Source organism: Oratosquilla oratoria, chromosome 12 (genome assembly GCF_046742065.1).
Source record: "Oratosquilla oratoria isolate Oo_2021 chromosome 12, ASM4674206v1, whole genome shotgun sequence".
NCBI classification, from domain to species: Eukaryota; Metazoa; Arthropoda; class Malacostraca; order Stomatopoda; family Squillidae; genus Oratosquilla; species Oratosquilla oratoria.
In genome coordinates this window covers 50,790,186-50,810,955 of record NC_134788.1, presented here as the reverse complement: position 1 = coordinate 50,810,955, position 20,770 = coordinate 50,790,186, and the positions used below count along the sequence as shown (strand labels likewise).

The following is a 20,770-nucleotide window of genomic DNA, read 5'->3' as shown; positions in this document are numbered from 1 at the left end:
AAATCGACGGTGTTTTTAGATGGAATTCGACTGTATTTTTGCCTAGTGACGACGTAAAAAGGGAAATCAAGATGTCATGGAGCGAAATTTTCAGTTCAGCACGTGGCCTCACGTAACACTGAACGAAAAATTCTGAGAAAATCCAAAAATGTTTTAAGAATACAGAAAAGACGATGAATTTTGACAATTGTGTTCTTATTAAAACTGAGCAAAACATTCTGAGAAAATCCTTGTATACAATTAGAGAGAATAGTTTTAAAATATAGAAAAGACGATGAATTTTGACAATTGTTTTCATACTAACACTGAACGAAACATTCTGAGAAACGTGGTGAGAATTTTTTTTAATATAGAAAATACGATTAATTTTGGCAATTGTATTCATATCAACACTGAGCGAAACATTATGAGAAAATCCTTAAACATGTGTAGAGAATTTTTTTAATATAGAAAAGACGATGAATTTTGAAAATTATTTTCATATTAACACTGAGCGAAACATTCTGAGAAAACCTAGAGAAAAACGGTTACGATGAATTTTGAAAAGTGTTCATGTCAACATTGAACGAAACATTCTGAGAAAACCGCAGAGAAAAATGCTTTAAAAATATAGAAAAGATGATTTATGACAATTGTGTTCATATTAACACTGAGCGAAACATTCTGAGAAAACCCTTAAACACTTAGAGAAAATATGAAAAATACTCGTATAGAAAATACAATAAATTTTTAACAATTATGTTAATTTTTAACACTGAGCGAAACATTCCGAGAATTGTGTTCATATTACCACTGAACGAAACATTCTGAGAAAATTCTTAAACACGTGGAGAGAAAAATGTTTTAAGAATATAGAAAATACGATGAATTTTGACAATTGTATTCATATTAACACTGAGCGAAACATTTCGAGAAAATCCTTAAACACGTGTAGAGATTTTTTTAATATAGAAAAGACGATGAATTTTGAAAATTAATTTCACATTAACAGCGAGCGAAACATTCTGAGAAAACAGAATTTTTTTTAAATATAGACAAGACGATGAATTTTAAAAAGTTCATATTAACACTGAACGAAACATTCTGAGAAAAGATTTTTGACAATTGTGTTCATATTAACACTGAGCGAAACATTCTGAGAAAATCCTTAAACACTTGTAGAGAAAATATGAAAAATACTCGTATATAAAATACGATAAATTTTTGACAATTATGGTCATTTTAATATCAAACGAAACTTTCTGATAATTGTGTTCATGTTGACAATGAACGAAACATTCTGAGAAAATCCTTAAACACGTGGAGAGAAAAATGTTTTAAAATATTGAAAATATAATGAATTTTGACAAAACATTCTGAGAAGACAGAAAACCTTTTCAATATATAGAAAAGTCGATGAATTTTGAAGTGTTCATATTAACACTGAACGAAACATTCGGAGAAATCCCTTAAACACGTGGCGAGAAAACTGCTTTAAAGATATAGAAAAGATGATTTTTGACAATTAACACTGAGCGAAACATTCTGAAAATATCCTTAAACACTTGCAGAGAAAATATGATAAATACTCGTATAGATAATACGATAAATTTTGGCAATTATGTTCATTTAACACTGAGCGAAACATTCTGACAATCATGTTCATATTAACACTGAAGGACACATTCTGAAAAAATTCTTAAACACGTGGAGAGAAAAATATTTTATAAATATAGAAAATACGATGAATTCATGTTAACACTGAGCGAAACATTCTGAAAAAATCCTTAAACACGTGTATAGAATTATTTTGAATATAGAACGGACGATGAATTTTGAAAATTTTCATATTAACGGTGAGCGAAACATTTTGAGAAAACCTAGAGAAAAACCTTTTGAAAATATAGAAAAGACGATGAATTCTGAAGTGTTCATATTGACATTGAACGAAACATTCTGAGAAAACCCGTGCAGAGAAAAATGCTTTAAAGATACAGAAAATATGATTTTTGACAATTGTGTTAATATTAACACTGAGCGAAACATTCTGAGAAAACCCTTAAACACTTGTAGAGAAAATGTGAAAAATACTCGTATAGAAAATACGATAGATTTGGACAATTATGTTCATTTTAACACTGAGCGAAACATTCTGATAATGGAGTTCATGTTAACACTGTACGAAACATTGAGACAATTCTTAAACATGTGGAGAGAATTTTTTTTTTAAATATGAAACATACAATACAATTTGGCAATTCTGTTCATATTAACACTGAGCAAAACATTCTGAGAAAATCCTTAAACACATGTAGAGATTTTTTTAAAATATAGAAACGACGATGAATTCTGAAAAGTGTTCATATTAACACTGAACGAAACATTCTGAGAAAACCGTTAAACACGTGCAGAGAAAAATGCTTTAAAGATATAGAAAAGATGATTTTTGACAATTATGTTCATATTAGCGCTGAGCGAAACTTTCTAAGAAAACATTTTTCAATCTCTAGATATCCCGTGACAAATATTATTGTTTCGAAAAAATATATATAGAATATATTTTGATACAAATGATATGCTTACAAGTTTATGATTTTTTAAATTCTATAATTTAATATAAAGACACTGAGCGAAACATTCTGAGAAAACCTAGAGAAAAACTTCCAGAAATATAGAAAAGACGATGAATTCTGAAAAGTGTTCATATTAACACTGAACGAAACATTCTGAGAAAACCCTTAAACACGTGCAGAGAAAAATGCTTTAAATATATAGAAAAGATGATTTTTGACAATTGTGTTCATATTAACACTGAGCGAAACATTCTGAGAATTTTTTTTCAATCTCTAGATATCCCATGACGAATATTATTTCGAAAAAATATATATAGAATAAATTTTGATACAAATGATATGCTTACAAGTTTATGATTTTTTCAAGTTTGTGATTTAATATAAAGACAATAAGATATCCTACATTAGTAGTAGATACTATTACCTCCGATATCTAATAAACATACCACGTACCTTTGTCCATTGTATAAGGAGACACTTTAGTAAACATTTCAGAATCCTTGTGAGGCGACATGAAGCATAGACATTTGTAAACACTTCAGCCCCTATGCTAAACGTTCATTATATTAACAAATAAAATGTTAATAGTGGTGCAAAAGGAATGTTGCATTTCAGTAATGATTCTTCGTTTCCGTTAGTATCATTGTCGACTGGAAAATTAGATAAATGGTAACCGACCGTTTTCGTCTGTTTGAGACATCTTCAAGAAATCTGTCAAATGTAAACTGGGAAATCTGGGCCTATGTGTTTTAGTTTCCTTTTTCTTATACTTAAAGGGGCCTCTGTTTGTTTCTATATGTACGGTTGGGATTGAATCTTCCAAGTCCGGTACTATTTTATGCTTCAAGCCTGCATCTTACAACAATGGCTACTCCGTCGTTGATTTCTTTACTCCTTTTCCGCTGCTAAACTGCACATTAATTGCCTGTAGATCGCATAGCGAAGTAGAACTTTTTTGTGGTTCCTACATGTTTTAACATCGTTTCTGTTGAATGACCAGTATAACACATTGTGTTTACGTAATCTATTAACGCCCATTTCTAAAGTATCCTTGATCTCTGTGTGTTTCTATCGCTTTCTATTGTTTGATATTATTATTGTGTAACAGTTTGTACGTAATGATGGGCAATAGTTAAATAGATCTTTAATTGGACCTCATGCTCCTTGAGATTTCACCAAACAACAGTTAGGCGTTTAGAATACTAAGGTTAAACCTTGGAAATGCAGTCTTTGAAATCCACATTATAATTTGCAGCGGCGGCCTAGGAATTTTTTAGTTGGGGAGGCTAAGGGGGGGGGGGGGCTGAGCAAAAATTTGGGGTGGCTTATAGTACTATAATTTCCACGTTAGCGCCAATCCGAAAGGCGTAGTCCAAGGTTCGCCATGGGGTCAAAGGGGCCGGCCTAGGGTCCTTGGTGGGGTCCAGGCCAGGGCACCGCCCTGACGGGAGCTCTGCTAGGATTTTTTTTTTTTTTTTTTTGGGGGGGGGGGGCGAGGAGGGACTCGACATGTTGACGAGGGGGTGGTCTCAGAAAATAAACTCAGATGATGATCATTCACGAACATCTGAACATGGGAGGCATACCATGCTGTTTTGATCCCGGTAAAAAAGTTGATTTTCTAACCTCACTTATCTATTGTTCGAGTGAGGTATATCGAGTTTCCAAACCCACTGCTGGAGGTCTATTATTATCACTTCACCGAGCTGCTATTCCACTTAGGTTGCAAAAAATTACACGGTACTTTGGGCAGGATTGTAATCAAAACCCCCTCTACATGCTCTGCATGCTGTGACTAGGGTTTCTTGAGCTGGATTAAATGTCTATGAATGGGGTATTATTGTCTGTCAATCATCAAATTGTGTAATTGGGTAAGGAAGGAAATCAAGTGTATATTTTTACCGTGACCAATTCATCATGCAGTACATGCCATAGGAAATTCAGGGCCAATGTGGAAATTCAAAAGCTTCTTATATAGTATTGTGGGCCCTGGCATCTAATCACCCTTTTAACCCATGTAGCATATACGTCTGTGTAAATTGCTTCATGAAACATTACTTGAAGTAGGCTATATTTCTTCAATTGTCGAATAAACAAAAATTGAAATAAAAACAAAAACAAAAAGGTTTTACGGTTTGTAAAACATTTATATGAATGAAAATGAAATTCATATATAGCTGAACAAACACTTTTGAAACATAAGCACTTCCCTAGAAACTATTTACATATTTCGATAACAAAAATGTAATCCTCTTGCCAAACTTAATTGCAAGTTGTTCCTTAAGAATAGTTTTAAAAACAGATAGAAATACATGTTTTCTTCATTCAGTGTCCTTCATATGAAAAAGCCAGTAAATCCTTGATGTTTTGACATTTCATGGATTTCAACCATAAACAGATAAAGTTAAAAAAAGAAGAGAAACTCACGATGATATATCTCAGGTATTACATTGTTCCACTTACTTTAAAATGATACGCCTATTCCTATGGTTGGCAGCAAATGCGTAGGTTTTCAGTTGCTTTAGGCACGAAAAGCTTCTTTCACATTATGCTGAGTTAACTGGATGAGTAACATTAATACGCACTAGCTTATACAAATCTATGAATGCATCTTTGTACGGTTGGAACATGATGGCAAGTTGCATAGGTGTGTCCACTTCCATTCCCTGCTCCTGCTTTCTGGCAATCAACCTTCTTAGTTGGTGCAGCTCTACGGATAGATCTTTGTCCTCCACCCCGTAATTTGCAGCCATTCCTGATAGCTTTTCCTTGTTCAAAAAGGTTGGATGATTGGGGTTGAGGGCAGATACTCCAATAAGTACCTGACATGCATCGCCAGAAAACCTTCTTCTCCACTCACTGAGAAACTTGTCTATCACGGAGTAGTAAATCCGTCTCTTGGTAACATCGGAGTCATTCGAATCATCATCTTGTCCTATGCCGGATGTTATGACAAACTCATCCAAGTATCGTGGGGCTGCCCTTTGCCTCTGACGTGCAAGTTGTCTGCGAATCCCTACAGTCTGGCACAATTCTTCAGCATGATTTCGTAGTTGCTCCCAGCTCTCTTCGTTTCTCATCTCTGTGAGACTAGACATCACTGCTTCAACCAAATCAACTGCTGAGGCAAGCTGGAGATCGGGGGACTGGAGTTGATCTGACAAGGTTTTCGTCAAATGCAGCAAACTCTCCATGAACACCAGATTCGTCACAAAATGGTGATCCAGAAGGGCGGTGAGTGACCTTGCTCCACTGGCCCTGTCCACATTTCCCCCTTCCATTAAATGCTTTAGGGTTGCAACGATGCCAGGCAAGGTCCTCTTAACAGCTTGGCAGGCTGAGTGTTGGCATGCCCATCTGGTGTCCGATAACCGTTTGAGTTCTATATGTGGTCTTTCTGGGTTCAGCTCCTTTTGGAATTTTAGAAATTCCTGATACACCACCGACGAGGAGAAAAAATTGTATAGTGATTGGATTGTGACGAAAAACTCAGAGATTGACCTTATATTGTTTACACAGTCATCTAAAACGAAGTTTAGCATATGAGCATAGCAGTGGATGTACACAGCCTGTGAAACATCTCTTCTGAATCTTTCTTGGACCCCATTGGTGCAACCCGACATAACTGCCGCTCCATCATAGCACTGACCGACACAGGTATTGTGGTCAATTCTACATTTGGCTAAAGTTTCTTTTATCTTCTGGAGTAACGATTCTGCATCAAGGCCTTCAGCTGGTGTGAAATCCAAGAATTCTTCATGAAGTTCCTGATCATGGAGATACCTCACAGCAATAGAGATCTGCTCCCTCTTCGCTATATCCTTCGTTTCGTCCACCATGATGGCAAAGTGCACTGCTTGTTTCACCTCATCACTTATCTCCTTTCTGATCATACCTGCCATTATTTCAAATAATTCATTCTGTATATCGTGGTGAGTATATTTTGCATTCCCGGACCGTTAACTTTTTTGTTTTTTTTTGCAACTGTATGATCATACTTGGCTAGCACATTAAGTAATTCCAAAAAGTTTCCTCGATTGTCGGATTCATCCCCTTCTCTGTGCCCTCTCTGGGCAACATTTTGACATGCTGTATAGAGAAGTACATCAATAGCTGCTTTAATGTACCGCCGATTATCCACCACTGTCTTGGCATGCCCGGCATCAATGGCTTGATAAATTGTTGCCCCTGTAACTTTCAGCAATTTTAATTCTCCCCAAGCTTGCATCGCAAATTTATGACAAGCTGAAGTATCATGAGCCTTCAGAGACATGGTTGCCTTCTTCCAATTCTTGAATCCGCTGTGGGTGAATGATTGTTCAGCTCGACCAAGATGGGAAGTTGTAAAATGACGACACGCAAAACAGTAAGCTGCATCTTTGACCACGGAATATTCAAGCCAAGAATATTGTTGGTGCCATCTTTTATTGAATGATCTTGTCTGACCACCTTGCATGTGTGAAGGATATTTCTTTAAATCAGGACAGGTAGGCCCACTATCTGGCAGCAGGCTGATGTTGTTTGGCCCTGGAGGACGCCTTTTGTTTTTCTGGGTACTGTCATCATCCACCTTCTCTTCCAACTCCGGATTTTCAGTAGAACTAGAAGTACATGGTTCTTGATCGTCGTCATTAACTTGTTGCCTCTTGTGGGGAATTAGGAAGCGATCCATGACCTATACAGAAAAAAACAGAACACATGATTAAAAATGAGGGTGGGACGAATTTTTTTTTAAGTACTATAAGCCCTATACATAACACACTAACAATCAGAAATTGTGTTCATTTTCGTGGTTCATTCAGCCCTCGCTAGCAATGGCTGATTCGGACCACTTATAGACTTCGTGACTCATTCGTCAATTGTCACCATTGGGAAATACATTAGGTAGGTTAGGTTCACTTTAGGTTAGGTTTTAACTGAATTAGGTTCGGTTAGGTTAGCTTAGGTTAAATATTTGTATAAATATTCCATCCTTTTGATGACTTTTGTTACAAAAATATGTTAAGCTTATTAATTTTTACATTGATTCTAATTCTCTAAGAAGAGATTAATATTTCTTCTTTAACATTTCTATCTTTCCTCTTTGTCTTTTAACACAAAATTCATATAAAACATTATTGGCGTTCTCAATATCACTATTATCAAATAACAACATTTATAGTATAGTAACAGTGTCATCTTGATAGGGTCGCTGGATTCGTTTAAAATCCAATATTGGTAATATTGGACTCGAAACTGAGCGGGTCCCCCTGCGCTAATGTGCTGCGAGCAACAACCACTAAACGAATAGAAAACATCCTTAAGAAACAAGAGCCTGTATAGTTATTAGTGGAACTGTGAAATTAAGAAAAAAGCACGTGCTTCACAACGAAACAAGAACAGTGGAAAGTGCATATACAGTTTTTTGCATAATTATGTATAAAATGCCCATATATCAATAACAGCACCACAATATCAAAACAGATACATGAAGTGAAATCATCTCCATGTGGGGAAAACGATTTACAAGATTGAAACAGCTAGTTGAAAAACCTCAGCATGTACAAAATCACAAACAAACCCACAACCAACCAAACTGAAACTGCATGAATAACAACCACGAAATTCCTCAAAGTGTTTCCAATCAAACTGATTGAAGTTTATAGTTGCCAAGAACGCAATTTCGCCTAAAATATGCATCTTGCTTATGAACACTACATACCAAACTTGCACGGACAACGAAGGCTGTAAAATTGAAACTTCAATTGATTTTATTTAATTAGTTTGAATTGATTTCATCATCTATTGCGTCTTTAAGAAATTACTCATTCTCATTAGTCATTAATATTAGTTATATCTGGTTTTCCATATAAATACGATCCATTCATATTGGCACCATCTCAAATATGACAGAAAAAATCAACGTGGGTAGAGGATAAGAATGAATGCGAAGAAAAATTTAAGAAGAGTTAAGAACTATGATGAAGTTTGGAGTGTGACAGAGGTCAAATGTGATATAACTTGGGTGCGTCGAATTTATATATATACATATATATATATATATATATATATATATATATGTGTATATAAATTCCACTACAATAATGTATTGTAACCTTTTATAAAGCATTTTTATATTATTAGTATTAAAGCAATGGTTGGTATTAACTAAAAATGTTTATTAGCATAATAATTAATGCAGTGTAATTTTGTAGTTTGAAATTATTTTTAAATGGTCTCTTCTACTCCAGCAGTAAACATTCACTGGCCCCCTGATTATTCATCGACCCCTTGGATGTTCCGATCGACCCTTGCGGGGTCGATATCGACCACTTTGAGAACCCCTGGCCTATATACTTTGGGAATACTATTGTCGCCTGGCCACGCCCTGATTCGTTGCATAGTCTATCTCAGATAGGCTCTACATATATGTCACACATTACAGATAGGCTATCTGTAATGCGTGACATTTCTACAACGGGTTACAGGTGATTTGAGGCGTGGGTCATATATAATGAAAGTAGTTGAACTTGCATAACGCCGCAATAATACACATATATTGTCCTCATTTCATATGGGGAGGGGGTTAATGGTAGGGCTAGCGCTGATGGCTGACAAATTTTTAGACCTGGCCATTAAAAATTCCACTTAATAAAATTATTATAATGAGTGTTTTAAATGTCCAAGTTGCTCATTTCAGTTGGTGGGGGGGCTAATGGGGGGGAGGGGCAACCACTATTCTGGGGAGGCTAAAGCCCCCCACCCCAACCCCAGGTCCCCCCTTGGCGCCGCCGCTGCAGTAATCTTATCTATTTTAATCACCGGATCAGATGAGTGAGTATATGGCGAGCCTGATATATGGAGCTCGAGGTACTCCATCGATGATAGGAGAGAGGTCTTGGAAATGAAGGCGAGTTGTTGCTGCGATGTTCGGTGGGGCTGCTGTTCTTGCGACTTGCTAAGTAGGACCACCCGCACTCGCGCGATCTTTTTTTTTTTTTTTTTTTTTTTTTTTTTGTGGGAGGGGAAGATTGTCTGTAAGAAAAAAAAAAAAAATAGTAGTGTATATAAGAGGGCTTTTACCACCGGGCGATTGAGCGAGCGATTAGGGGCGGTTGGTGGTCGTGGCTCAGGAGAAATGGGCAGGGAACTCGGACGGCGGCTCCGACAGCCGAGATTAGAATCACCAAAAGTTGATAAAATGGTAGGAGGCGCAGTAGTAGAGAAAGGTGCAAAAACGGAAAAAAAATCTTTAGTGGGAAGTAAACTGAAATGAGAAAGTTAGAAATGAAGTGAATTTTAGTCGAAGAAAAATTACGCTTTGATGTTTGTGTGTGGGGCGTGGCTATGTTCGTGAGAGGGAAGGGACTAGTATAAAACGGCCCATACACGATCAATTATATTGCGCAATTTCATTGTCAATACTCTGAATTGACAATTAAATTGACCGTGTATGGGCGATATATCGCCCATACACGGTCAATTTAATTGTCAATTCAGAGTATTGACAATGAAATTGAGCAATATAATTGATCGTGTATGGGCCGCTTTAGAAGATATGATAGAGACAAACTGGGGTTAAAAGTCAAATGGAAAATAAAACGCTCATAAAATTTGAAGTAATTTAATAAATATATTATCATATGAACACAGTAAATCTTACTTAAATCTAAAACAAGAGGTAATAGTAATAATGAACAATTTATCTTCAGTGAAGCAATGCACTAAATAATCGCGTTGCGGTGCTTGCATCATGAGATTTTACTCAAAAGCCAAAAGTTCTTGTTGCCATTAACCATGGTCTTGGATCACGTGTTGGTCTCGTGATCGACAGCTATCACCCTTCATATATGCCCTGGTCTATGGGTAATGCTGTAATCTTACACACACAAAACCCCAACCTCCTTGCCCACCAGAGTTAGGGTACTGTCTCACAGTGTAGTAATACTGAGATATTTTGGCCCTGGACGAGGCTGAGACCTGGACTGCTAAATTAGCAGTCGTGCAGTATCGCCAGGTCGCGGAGGCGCATGCAAGTTCGTACATTTGTATGGGATCGCGTTGTGGTAATGGTAACCTCGCACAGTGACCGGTTTAAATAACCCATTAAACTCCGATGACAATATTCTTGTCATTTGGTCAAATAAAACAAAACATCATAAAACACCAAAATGTTTGACCAAACAGCACCAGAAAAATATGACGTCAGTCCTCGCTTCGGTGCGAGCGAAGCGAGGACTGTCGTCATATTTTTCTGGTGTTTGATCAAACATTTTGGTGTTTTATGATGTTTTGTTTTATTTGACCAAATGACAAGAATATTGTCATCGGAGTTTAATGGGTACCATTAACCTCCCATGGATCTCTGCGGCTTTTCATCGTAAAATCGTTCGACGCTGTTGCCGCAACCCAATCGGTATAGTGCATCGCCGAAGAAGTTCTCAAGACTTTGGTCCTTATTTTACGTCGTCGTTGTCTGTCGTCGTCCTCTGGAATGCTGCAAGACTCCGTATCACAGGAGGCAGAGCTCCTTTCGACTACTGCGAGCGTGTTCGACTAGCGAAGGCCATAACTACGCTGCCGGGAAATTCTGTAATCGCCTCCTCGGTTGAATATGATATAGGCTGGAATAAAAAATCTCAAAAGTTATCACGGTTTGGGGAGGGCGGGGGTTTTACGTACCAAGGGAGCGATTGCCTTTGACTAAAGCCGCCATCTCGGACAGCTCGGCCAACGGCAGTCACTGGTGATTTTAACCCATTCAACTCCGATGACAAGATGTCTTGTCATTTGGTCAAATAAAACAAAAAATCATAAAACACCAAAATGTTTGATCAAACACCAGAAAAATATGACGTCAGTCCTCGCTTCGCTCGCAGCGAAGCGAGGACTGACGTCATATTTTTCTGGTGTTTGATCAAACATTTTGGTGTTTTATGATTTTTTGTTTTATTTGACCAAATGACAAGACATCTTGTCATCGGAGTTGAATGGGTTAAAATCACCAGTGACTGCCGTTGGCCGAGACTCTTTGTAGCCAGTGTGGCCCCGTCTAGTGGCGGTTTCAGTCATCAGCATCGAAGAAGCAGTCTCACAGAAGCTAAGGTGAAGCTGAGGAGTTTACGCCAGGAAGCGCTGAGTAACTACGGCCGAAGCCGTCACCTTTGCCCTATTACGCCCTCGGACTGTCGAGGCAGGTCACAACCGTTGCTGCGGGGGATCGGAGAGAGAGGAGTGCGGGATTTGAACCCACGACTAAATAAAGGCAAATATAATTGATTTAGGACAGCGTTTGGTGATCCTACGGTTACTCTGTTACACTCTCTCCCGCTCGGTAGAATTCGTAATAGTTATTCAAAGTTTGTTACGAATTGGCATCAAATCTCTCGTCGTCCTCTAGTACGGAAGGAGGACCTCGTGACGTCAACGATTAGGTCCCGGGGGGGCGGAGTGGGACGGTAAAGCGGCCCGGACAGTTTCCCCTCTGAGCAGCCCCGTGAGAGAGGAAGCGAGTTAGAGAGGATTTACACGGTCTAACGGTTCGTCGAACGCGGTTCGACAGACACGTGTTTAAAGTGATGTGTGAACGGGGTATTTGGTTGTCGAACACGTTCGACAAGTTTTGGCTCTGTACGGTACTAGTTATTATTATTACTGTTTTTTTGTTTTGTGGAGTTAGCCTTTGACTTTGACTACCTCCCTTGCCAAAGCATAAACATTCATTTGTTGTCCCATCTGAGCACCTTGTGGATGAAGACTCAATGCAGTGAGGCACAGCTCTTGATCACAGGGTCAGAGAATGCTCCATTATATGTTAAAAAAACAATAATAATAATCCTTTGTCCACTCAAATGTAGAGACAAGAACATCCAATTCTGTTCCCAATCCATTTTCGCACCACCGTTTGCACTCTCACCTTGCTCAACAGGCAATGGGACCTTTCGCAGCGAGCGATTTGATACCAGACACCGCCATATTTTGTAATTCTTGCCCGAAAATACTTTTTTGGGCATGTTTTATAAGCTTACAGAGGTGTATCGTTGTACATTATAGTGTCTGAAATTTAAGTCAATTAATTTCATGATTGAACCTCTATTTATAATTACAGATTATATTCGTAAAACAGCCTATAATTGTATCAAGCCAAGCAATTTGTCATTCTCTACCGACTTCAATGGACGTATACTGATATATACTTTCATTTGAATGCACCAAGAAATAGGCAAATCCATGCAATGTATCGAAAATATAATTTTGCATCGAAGACTTATTTTTTTCGGTACGATTAACATTTGTCTTTCTCTTACTTTTTCTTGAATCTGACGTGCAGTCTACCACGGCACACGTAAAATTAGTCATATTTGTTTGAAAATAGCTCCCAGCAGATCTAAGAGGCTATTCTTTACACAAACGTCGTTCACTTCGTACGTCCGCCACTACTGTTGTTATTTTTCATCTCACTGATTATCTACATATACAGGACGTGACAGTGATATCCATTATTTTTCAACACTCTCAGATAAAATGCACAAACCGAAATCAACATCCTCTTATTTTTACTCCTCATACTTACTTCAGTAAAAATAATTACCTATTTTTAGTTTTACCTTATAATTAAATTAACAAAGCCTTATAACACACCAGTAAGTAAAAATTATAACATTAAGAGTCATGTTTTTAATTCTAAATACATTTATGTAGCAATTTATGTCGTATCTTTTTTTTCTTCTTTTAAATATCGGTTTCCAAATTAGCTAAGTCACCCCTTTGCCTCGTGAAATCCGAGACAATTGAAAATTCTAGCTCTAATAGGAATGTACGAGCCTGACTGCGAAAGGTCCCATTACCTCCCTTGAATGCTTCATTACATGTTAAAAAAAAAATAATAATAATAATAATGATTCTTCGTCCACTCAAATGTAGAGACAAGACAAGAACATCCAGTTGTGTTCATGATCCATTTTTGCACCCCTGTTTGCACTCTCACTTCCTTGCTCAACAGGCAACTACCTCATACATCAACTTTGGTTCTCCACACTGTGGTAAAAGTAGTCTTTATGGCCACCACCCAGCAGGCTTGGTACGAAACTACAATTGACGTCACTAGGTCCTCGCTACGGTTATGGGACGAAGGAACCCACTGTCATGGAGTTATGAGATACATTGTGTCAGAACAAACCGTAGAATTGATCAATCTAATTTCGGCCGACACAATTTAACAATAAAATGCTGCACACGCAAACCTCGGCAAACAATCATTTGCTATACAATTTCTCCCCCACCTTGTTGTGGGGTTTTAGTACTGCGTGTAAGTTGACCGCTGTACGATCGGCGCTGTAAGAATGCAAGTAATTGTAAACAAGGTTTGCCCGCGCGTAAAACCGTATCATTAGGTCGGAAGAAACGTCATGGAGTACTAGCCTGTAGTCTGTCTCTGGTCTGGAAAACCTCTGGGTGTCGTATGTCGAAAGGTCAGTGGGAACCGAAGAGGCAGGGGGTGTCAACGTTCTCCGTACTGTAACGTCTAAAGCGGCCCATACACGATCAATTATATTGCGCAATGTCATTGTCAATACTCTGAATTGACAATTAAATTGACCGTGTATGGGCGATGCATCGCCCATACACGGTCAATTTAATTGTCAATTCAGAGTATTGACAATGACATTGCGCAATATAATTGATCGTGTATGGGCCGCTTTAGACGTTACAGTACGGAGAACGTTGACACCCCCTGCCTCTTCGGTTCCCACTGACCCTTAGTCGTCTTGACGTCTTTTCTGTCATGGAATGCCTTAAGGCTGGACCCACACAACCCTTAGGGTGTGTGTGGACATACAGGAAGTAAGCAAAGGACCCACCGGTCTTTATGTGCGCACGTGGAAGCTTAAATTACGTGGGTTTTCCGTGCATACTCTTGAATCGCTGCTGGCCGCCCCCAACAACTTGAAGACAGGGTCATCTCTGAACACAGATCAAAAGAGGGTCTAGTTTTCAAATCTGTATTGACAGTGATAGTCAACCGTGCCATGTCAGGAACCACCTGTACGTTGAAAAGTGGAATTGAATTGTATTTTGAAAGGATTGAGAATCTGAGGACGAAGGAATCCTATTCCTTGAGTTAACCCGTTCAACTCCGATGACAAGATGTCTTGTCATTTGGTCAAATAAAACAAAAAATCATAAAACACCAAAATGTTTGATCAAACACCAGAAAAATATGACGTCAGCCCTCGCTTCGCTGCGAGCGAAGCGAGGGCTGACGTCATATTTTTCTGGTGTTTGATCAAACATTTTGGTGTTTTATGATTTTTTGTTTTATTTGACCAAATGACAAGACATCTTGTCATCGGAGTTGAATGGGTTAACAAAGTCGAAGTTGACGTCCCCTCACCATCCCGTCTTTTTACCACACACAGTGAAACATGGTGGTGGTATTCTTGTCTCACCACAGTAAGCTCAGGGTTCGTACCGCAATTTACGGGTACCCAAGGCACGGCTAGGTTGAGAATATAGTACAACATTAACGGCAAAATTTTTGAAAAGTTCGTGAATTGTATGTTGTCACGTGACTGTCACCTGTTCAGGAATGATTCTGTCTTGTCGTCAACTCCGTCACGGATAAACCTCGTGTTATGGTGACGTCATCGTCATGTTTGGTGCAGGTGCGGTGTGGCCGTGATGTGAGGTTTAACCCATTCAACTCCGATGACAAGATGTCTTGTCATTTGGTCAAATAAAACAAAAAATCATAAAACACCAAAATGTTTGATCAAACACCAGAAAAATATGACGTCAGTCCTCGCTTCGCTGCGAGCGAAGCGAGGATTGACGTCATATTTTTCTGGTGTTTGATCAAACATTTTGGTGTTTTATGATTTTTTGTTTTATTTGACCAAATGACAAGACATCTTGTCATCGGAGTTGAATGGGTTAACTGTAACAATTACTATAATCTATTGATTCTAACTTGAGCCCCTGGGAGTGGTTCGAGGAAACACTACACATTTACCGATGAATACGTGCATGGTAATCTGACTGTTAGTCTGTGTGTTATATATTTATGAATTATATATATGGATGATGTTGTGATGCATGAGGTGGAATGGGTGGGGGGATGGGGGTTGAGGTAGTATGTGTGAGAAAAATCTGACGCAGCCCGAAGGGATTTCTCCTCGTCTTCTCCTTTTCTGCATGAGGGGACGGAGAGGGGGTGGGGGGTCGCTGAATTAATGAAGTGGCCTTGCTGTGGATGTGCTGTGTCTTGCGACACTGCTTCTGACCCAGGGCAGTGGACAGGATGCAGGGATGACCCGTCATCCAGGAGGTGCCAAGATAAGAGGGAGGGAGGAGGGTGGAGGGGAGTGGAATATATGGGAAGTGGAACGGGTGGGAGTGGTTTCTGTGCCTTTTTTCTTTTTGGCTATCCCCCGTGTATGGGGGAAAAAAGCTTTTGGTATATGTATGTATGTACAGAATCGTCTTACCCTCAAATGTCAAGCCATTCGTAACACCATGCAGTTGTATTATATTTCATAAATAGATACCAACCGCCATGTGCAGTTCCTGGTTAAACGTACAAACAAGGGCTCAAGTTAGAGTACATAGAGTATAGGGCCAGCGCTAGTGTTTCTAAGTGCACTTTACCCAGAAGCTAGGTCTATACTAGAACAGTCTCGGCAAGGACGACACGAACCTAGCTAGGAATTTCCCATGTGTCGTGCAAGTTTGCTTGTCCTGTTTTCGTACAAATTAGTTTTTCGTTGCGAGAGCACCAAAGAAAGCGGAAGGCAGCACCTTTTGCACAGAAACGTATTGGCTTGGACGTCCATGGATTAGTGTGGCCACTCCTTGGATTTTTTCCCAAGATCTTGGGATTTTTGCCATCATCTTGGATATAAATGGATGACAGTGGCACAGGACCGTAGAGTCTGGAGGCATTTGGTGCGAGCGGTGAGGGGTCAGCAAGTGGCCCGACCACCACCGGAGTGAGAGAGTCTTGGATATAAATTGTAAAAAAAAAAAAAAAAAAAAAAAAAAAAAAAAAAAAAAAAAAAAAAAAAAAAACAAAAAAAAAAAAAATCTTGGCGGGGAAAATAATCCAAGAGTTGTTCATTTTTTTACCATTTATATCCAAGATAAAGGCAAAAATCCCAAGATCTTGGAGGAAAAGCCAAGGAATGATACGGACGGTTCCGAGAACCGTCCGTATCATTCCTTGGCTTTTCCTCCAAGATCTTGGGATTTTTGCCTTTATCTTGGATATAAATGGTAAAAAAATGAACAACTCTTGGATTTTTCCCCCCGCCGCCAAGATTTTTTTTTTTTTTTTTTTTTTACAATTTATATCCAAGATGATGGCAAAAATCCCAAGATCCTTGGGAAAAAATCCAAGGAGTGGCCACACTGATCCGTACGTCTGAGGGACCTCACTCTAGGACCGACAAGTTCATTTCTCTTCGGCAGACCTCTTCTGAACGGACAACTGGAGACGGGCCAGGAATCAACTTCCCGTTATCATCTCCGTACACACTTCCCATTATAACGAAGAACCTTCCTTTGCCAAACTACGCATTAATTTCTTCCTCTACGATTAACGTACCAACGACAACTAGCCACAAGCGTTCCTGAGAAACGCACAAAAAATTAACTCCCCTCGTCGCCCGTTTTCAGAACCCGTCGACTCATTCGCTTCCACGTGGAGGTGCAACCCTGAGGGGCTGGCATTTGGTGTCTAGACCGGGCCCAAGAGTTCTATGATTGATCATCTTTGTATATTTCTTAGCACCTTCTGATACAGTCCAACGTGTCTTCTCAGAGATATTTACGGCAGGACCTACAGGGATTCATGCAATATTTAATTTTATCTGAGTTGATATTTCTCAAATGATAATGCTATTTGGCGACCCATGCTATATCACATAAATCATGATAATAATAATATTAATAATAATAATAATAATAATAATAAGTAAACATGTAAAAATCTCACTGATGAAACATGTAGTAAGACATTTGTAAATCACAACTAACACCACAGTCGGAAGAAAGAGTTTAATAAACGAGTCAATATATTTCGACTGCTAACTGCAACTTTCTTCAGTAGAAGACTAAAGAGGGTTGCTGTTAGCAGTCGAAATATATAAACTCGCTTATTCAACTCTTTCTTCCGACTGTGGTGTCAGTTGTAATTTACAAATATATAATTATAATAATAATAATAATAATAATAATAATGTAATAATGAAGTAGCATTATTGTATCTCATTTTCTACGACTATAAAGAAAAACTGGACTTTTGACTGTGTGGAGGAGGTTGATAGATATCTTGGGGCCCAGTCCGGGGATCGAGTTCCAGCCCTTCGGGCCTGCACCTCCTGTTGGAAGCGAGTGTGTTGGTAAGTTCACAGCATCGGTAATGGGGAGATGACAGGACATCTTGTTGGTATTTGTCACTGGTTCCATAATAATAATAATAGTAACAATAACAACAATAATAGTAAATTAATATCAATAACTATTTTATAATAAATCATCTATTTAGTATACTACAGCGCCGATGTGCATTTGTTAATTTCCTTTTTATATATAAAAAAAAAAGGAGAAACTGGAAGAAAGTCGACATGACGTCACGAATGATGGCCGACAATAATAATAATAATAACCTCAGCCACTGTCTTGTGGCATGACTAGTTTTTCAATATAACGGTTACTATTCTATCTGGAATAAAGTAATAGTGTTAGTACCAGTGCTACCAACCGTTCCGAACAAGACACGTGGCATTTGTTAATAACAGTGCTACCAACCGATACGAGGCACTGCGTAAGTACCAAAGGTACCAACCCCTCCGAACGTCAAGACACGAGGTATAGTGTCAGTACCAGTGCTACCAACTCTTCCGAAGAGGAAGAAGATACGAGTCGGAAGAGCTACCAACCGTTCCGAACAAGACCTCCCTCCCCGGGGACTCCGGAGTGTTTACAAGTGTGTAGACGAATGTCGCTGCTGTTCGTCTGGGTCCGAGGAGGACCTGACCTCCCGGGAGGCTCCTCCTCGGGCCTTCCTGGAGGCGGACTGTCTTCGAGGAGGAGGAATGGGTGGACGGGAAGAGGAAGAACCACATGACCCGTTCTCCGAAGTCTCTCTCTTCGAGTTCGATGAAGAACAAGAGGAGGAATCGACGATGGGAGGCGTGGAGGAGGAGGAGGAGGAGGCGGTGGAGGGGGAGAGTGGAGGAGATGTGGAGGGCGAGGAGGAGCTAGACACTCGTAGCTCCGAGAAAACGACCACGTCCGAGGGGCTTTGAGGCCCAGCAGGGTAGAAGGTCGAGGTACTGTGGGAACCTCCGACGGAATTTGGAGGGTTAGGGGCGCTCCTGCTGGGCAATCTAACCTGAGGTGGTGGTGGCTCTTCTTCTTCTCCTCCTCCTCCTCCTCTGTCCTCCTCTTCCTCTTCCTCCTCCTCCTCGGGTATGACATTCTCGGTAGCCAGAACGTCGACACCTTCTTCAACGACTTCGTCGTCGTCGTCTTCTTCGTCGTCTTCGTCTTGGGACGAGAAGGGCGATGTCGCCCCAGATCGGGGCTGCTGGGGGGGAGGCCGGCTGGATCTCCGGGCGGGGGAGTTCTTGTAGGCGTCTCGGAAGGCTTCGATCTCTTGTACCTCTGCCTGCAGGAGGAGATAGCGAAGTCGGTTTAAAAAAAAAAAAAAAAAAAAAAAAAAAAAAAAAAAAAAAATAATAATAATAATAATAATAATAATTAATAATAATTAATAAACAAATAATTGGGTAATGGATTAAAAAAAAATCGCTCTAAATGTGGCGATACATTAGTAGCACTAGGGCCGACATAGGACCCGTGTGGGTTGGTCACACTCACCTGCACGCTGACGAGGTGGGTCGCCCGCTTGTTCCTGATGACCTTCATCGACAGCGGGTTGACCCAACTGAAGGCTGTCTGCAAGAAAAAAATAATAATAATAATAGAGAAAATGAATTAATATTAAATTAACAAAGAAAAAATAAATGAATATTAAACTAATAAAATATGAATTAAAAATAAAGCAATAATCATAATTATTTTCAAAATTAATTATGATAAACGAATTAAATATAAGCAACGCAATAATAATGATTATTATGAAGTTAATGATAAATTAATAACTAAATGTAAACAAAGTATTGATAATGATTATCAAATTAATAATGATAAAGACTTAATATATATTTGAACAAATTTATAACAGATTTGTACAAGTAAAGGTTAATGAATTTATACGAATAAAAAGAATATAATAGGAAATCGTTTAATTACAAAAAATATCAAATATAAATATAACAAAGAGTAGAAAGTAAATTAATATAATAAAATAATATAAATTAGAAAAAAATTAATATATGGCGGTCTGCAAGGAAATTATTGATAATTATAAATGAATTAATAAAGGGTACCAGGTGGTCGTAAGTTCGATTCTGTCAGTTCCCACTTGGCATGGCCAGGCGGGGAAGCGACCCGACACCGGCAAAAAAAAAAAAAAAAAAAAAAAAAAAAAATAGAAATAGATAAATATATAGACTTAGTAATCATGATAGGGATGACAGGTGGTAATGGATACAGAACTGCCTACTGTAGGCCTTATGGTCTCCTGCAGCCTTCATTATGTAGCTAGCCAGCGATGAACCTATTGGTTGTTTTGAGATAACTACATGACAGCTGCAGTGGAAAGTGCTAAGAAAATGAGTGATGAGTGAGGAAAATGGAGGAGAAATAAGGAAGGATGAAGTGAAGGCAGTTCTTAAGATGATGAGAGCAGGTAAGGCACCTGGTCTGGATGGATGCCATGCAGAATGCCTAAAAAAGGAGGTACAGTGATGGTGGACTGGCTGGTGTGGTCATTTAATGTTTGCTGGAGAGAGGGTAGAGTGCCGGAGGACTGGAGGAGTGCCTGTATAGTTCCACTTTACAAGGGAAAAGGGGACAAGTGTGAGTGTAGTAGTTTCAGAGGGATTAGCTTGTTAAGTGTAATTGGGAAGGCTTATGGGAGGATCTTGATTGAGAGGATTAAGAGAGGAACAGAGGGAGTAATTGGTGAGGAACAGTGTGGATTTAGGACAGGTAGAGGTTGTGTAGATCAGATCTTTGTGGTAAGACAAATATGTGAGTAAGCTATAGGAAAGGGGAGGGATGTTTTTTGGACTTTTATGGATCTGGAAAAGGCTAACGACAAGGTAGACAGG

General features: G+C 39.1%; 1 protein-coding gene across 2 annotated transcripts in view; it reads right to left on the bottom strand.

Annotated features, from left to right (window-relative positions):
* Window positions 1-17,672: 17,672 nt before the first annotated feature.
* LOC143031711 (TBC1 domain family member 2B-like) overlaps window positions 17,673-20,770 on the bottom strand; it is a 107,033-nt gene continuing 103,935 nt past the window's right edge. The window contains exons 15-16 of one of the 2 annotated variants that reach the window (XM_076195906.1): window positions 19,413-19,490; window positions 17,673-19,200 (exon numbers count right to left, since the gene is read on the bottom strand). In XM_076195906.1, the coding sequence (XP_076052021.1) occupies window positions 18,511-19,200; window positions 19,413-19,490 (768 nt within the window). In that variant the 3' untranslated portion in view covers window positions 17,673-18,510. The remainder of the gene's footprint in view (window positions 19,201-19,412; window positions 19,491-20,770) is intronic. The other variant, XM_076195905.1, reaches the window with a different exon arrangement.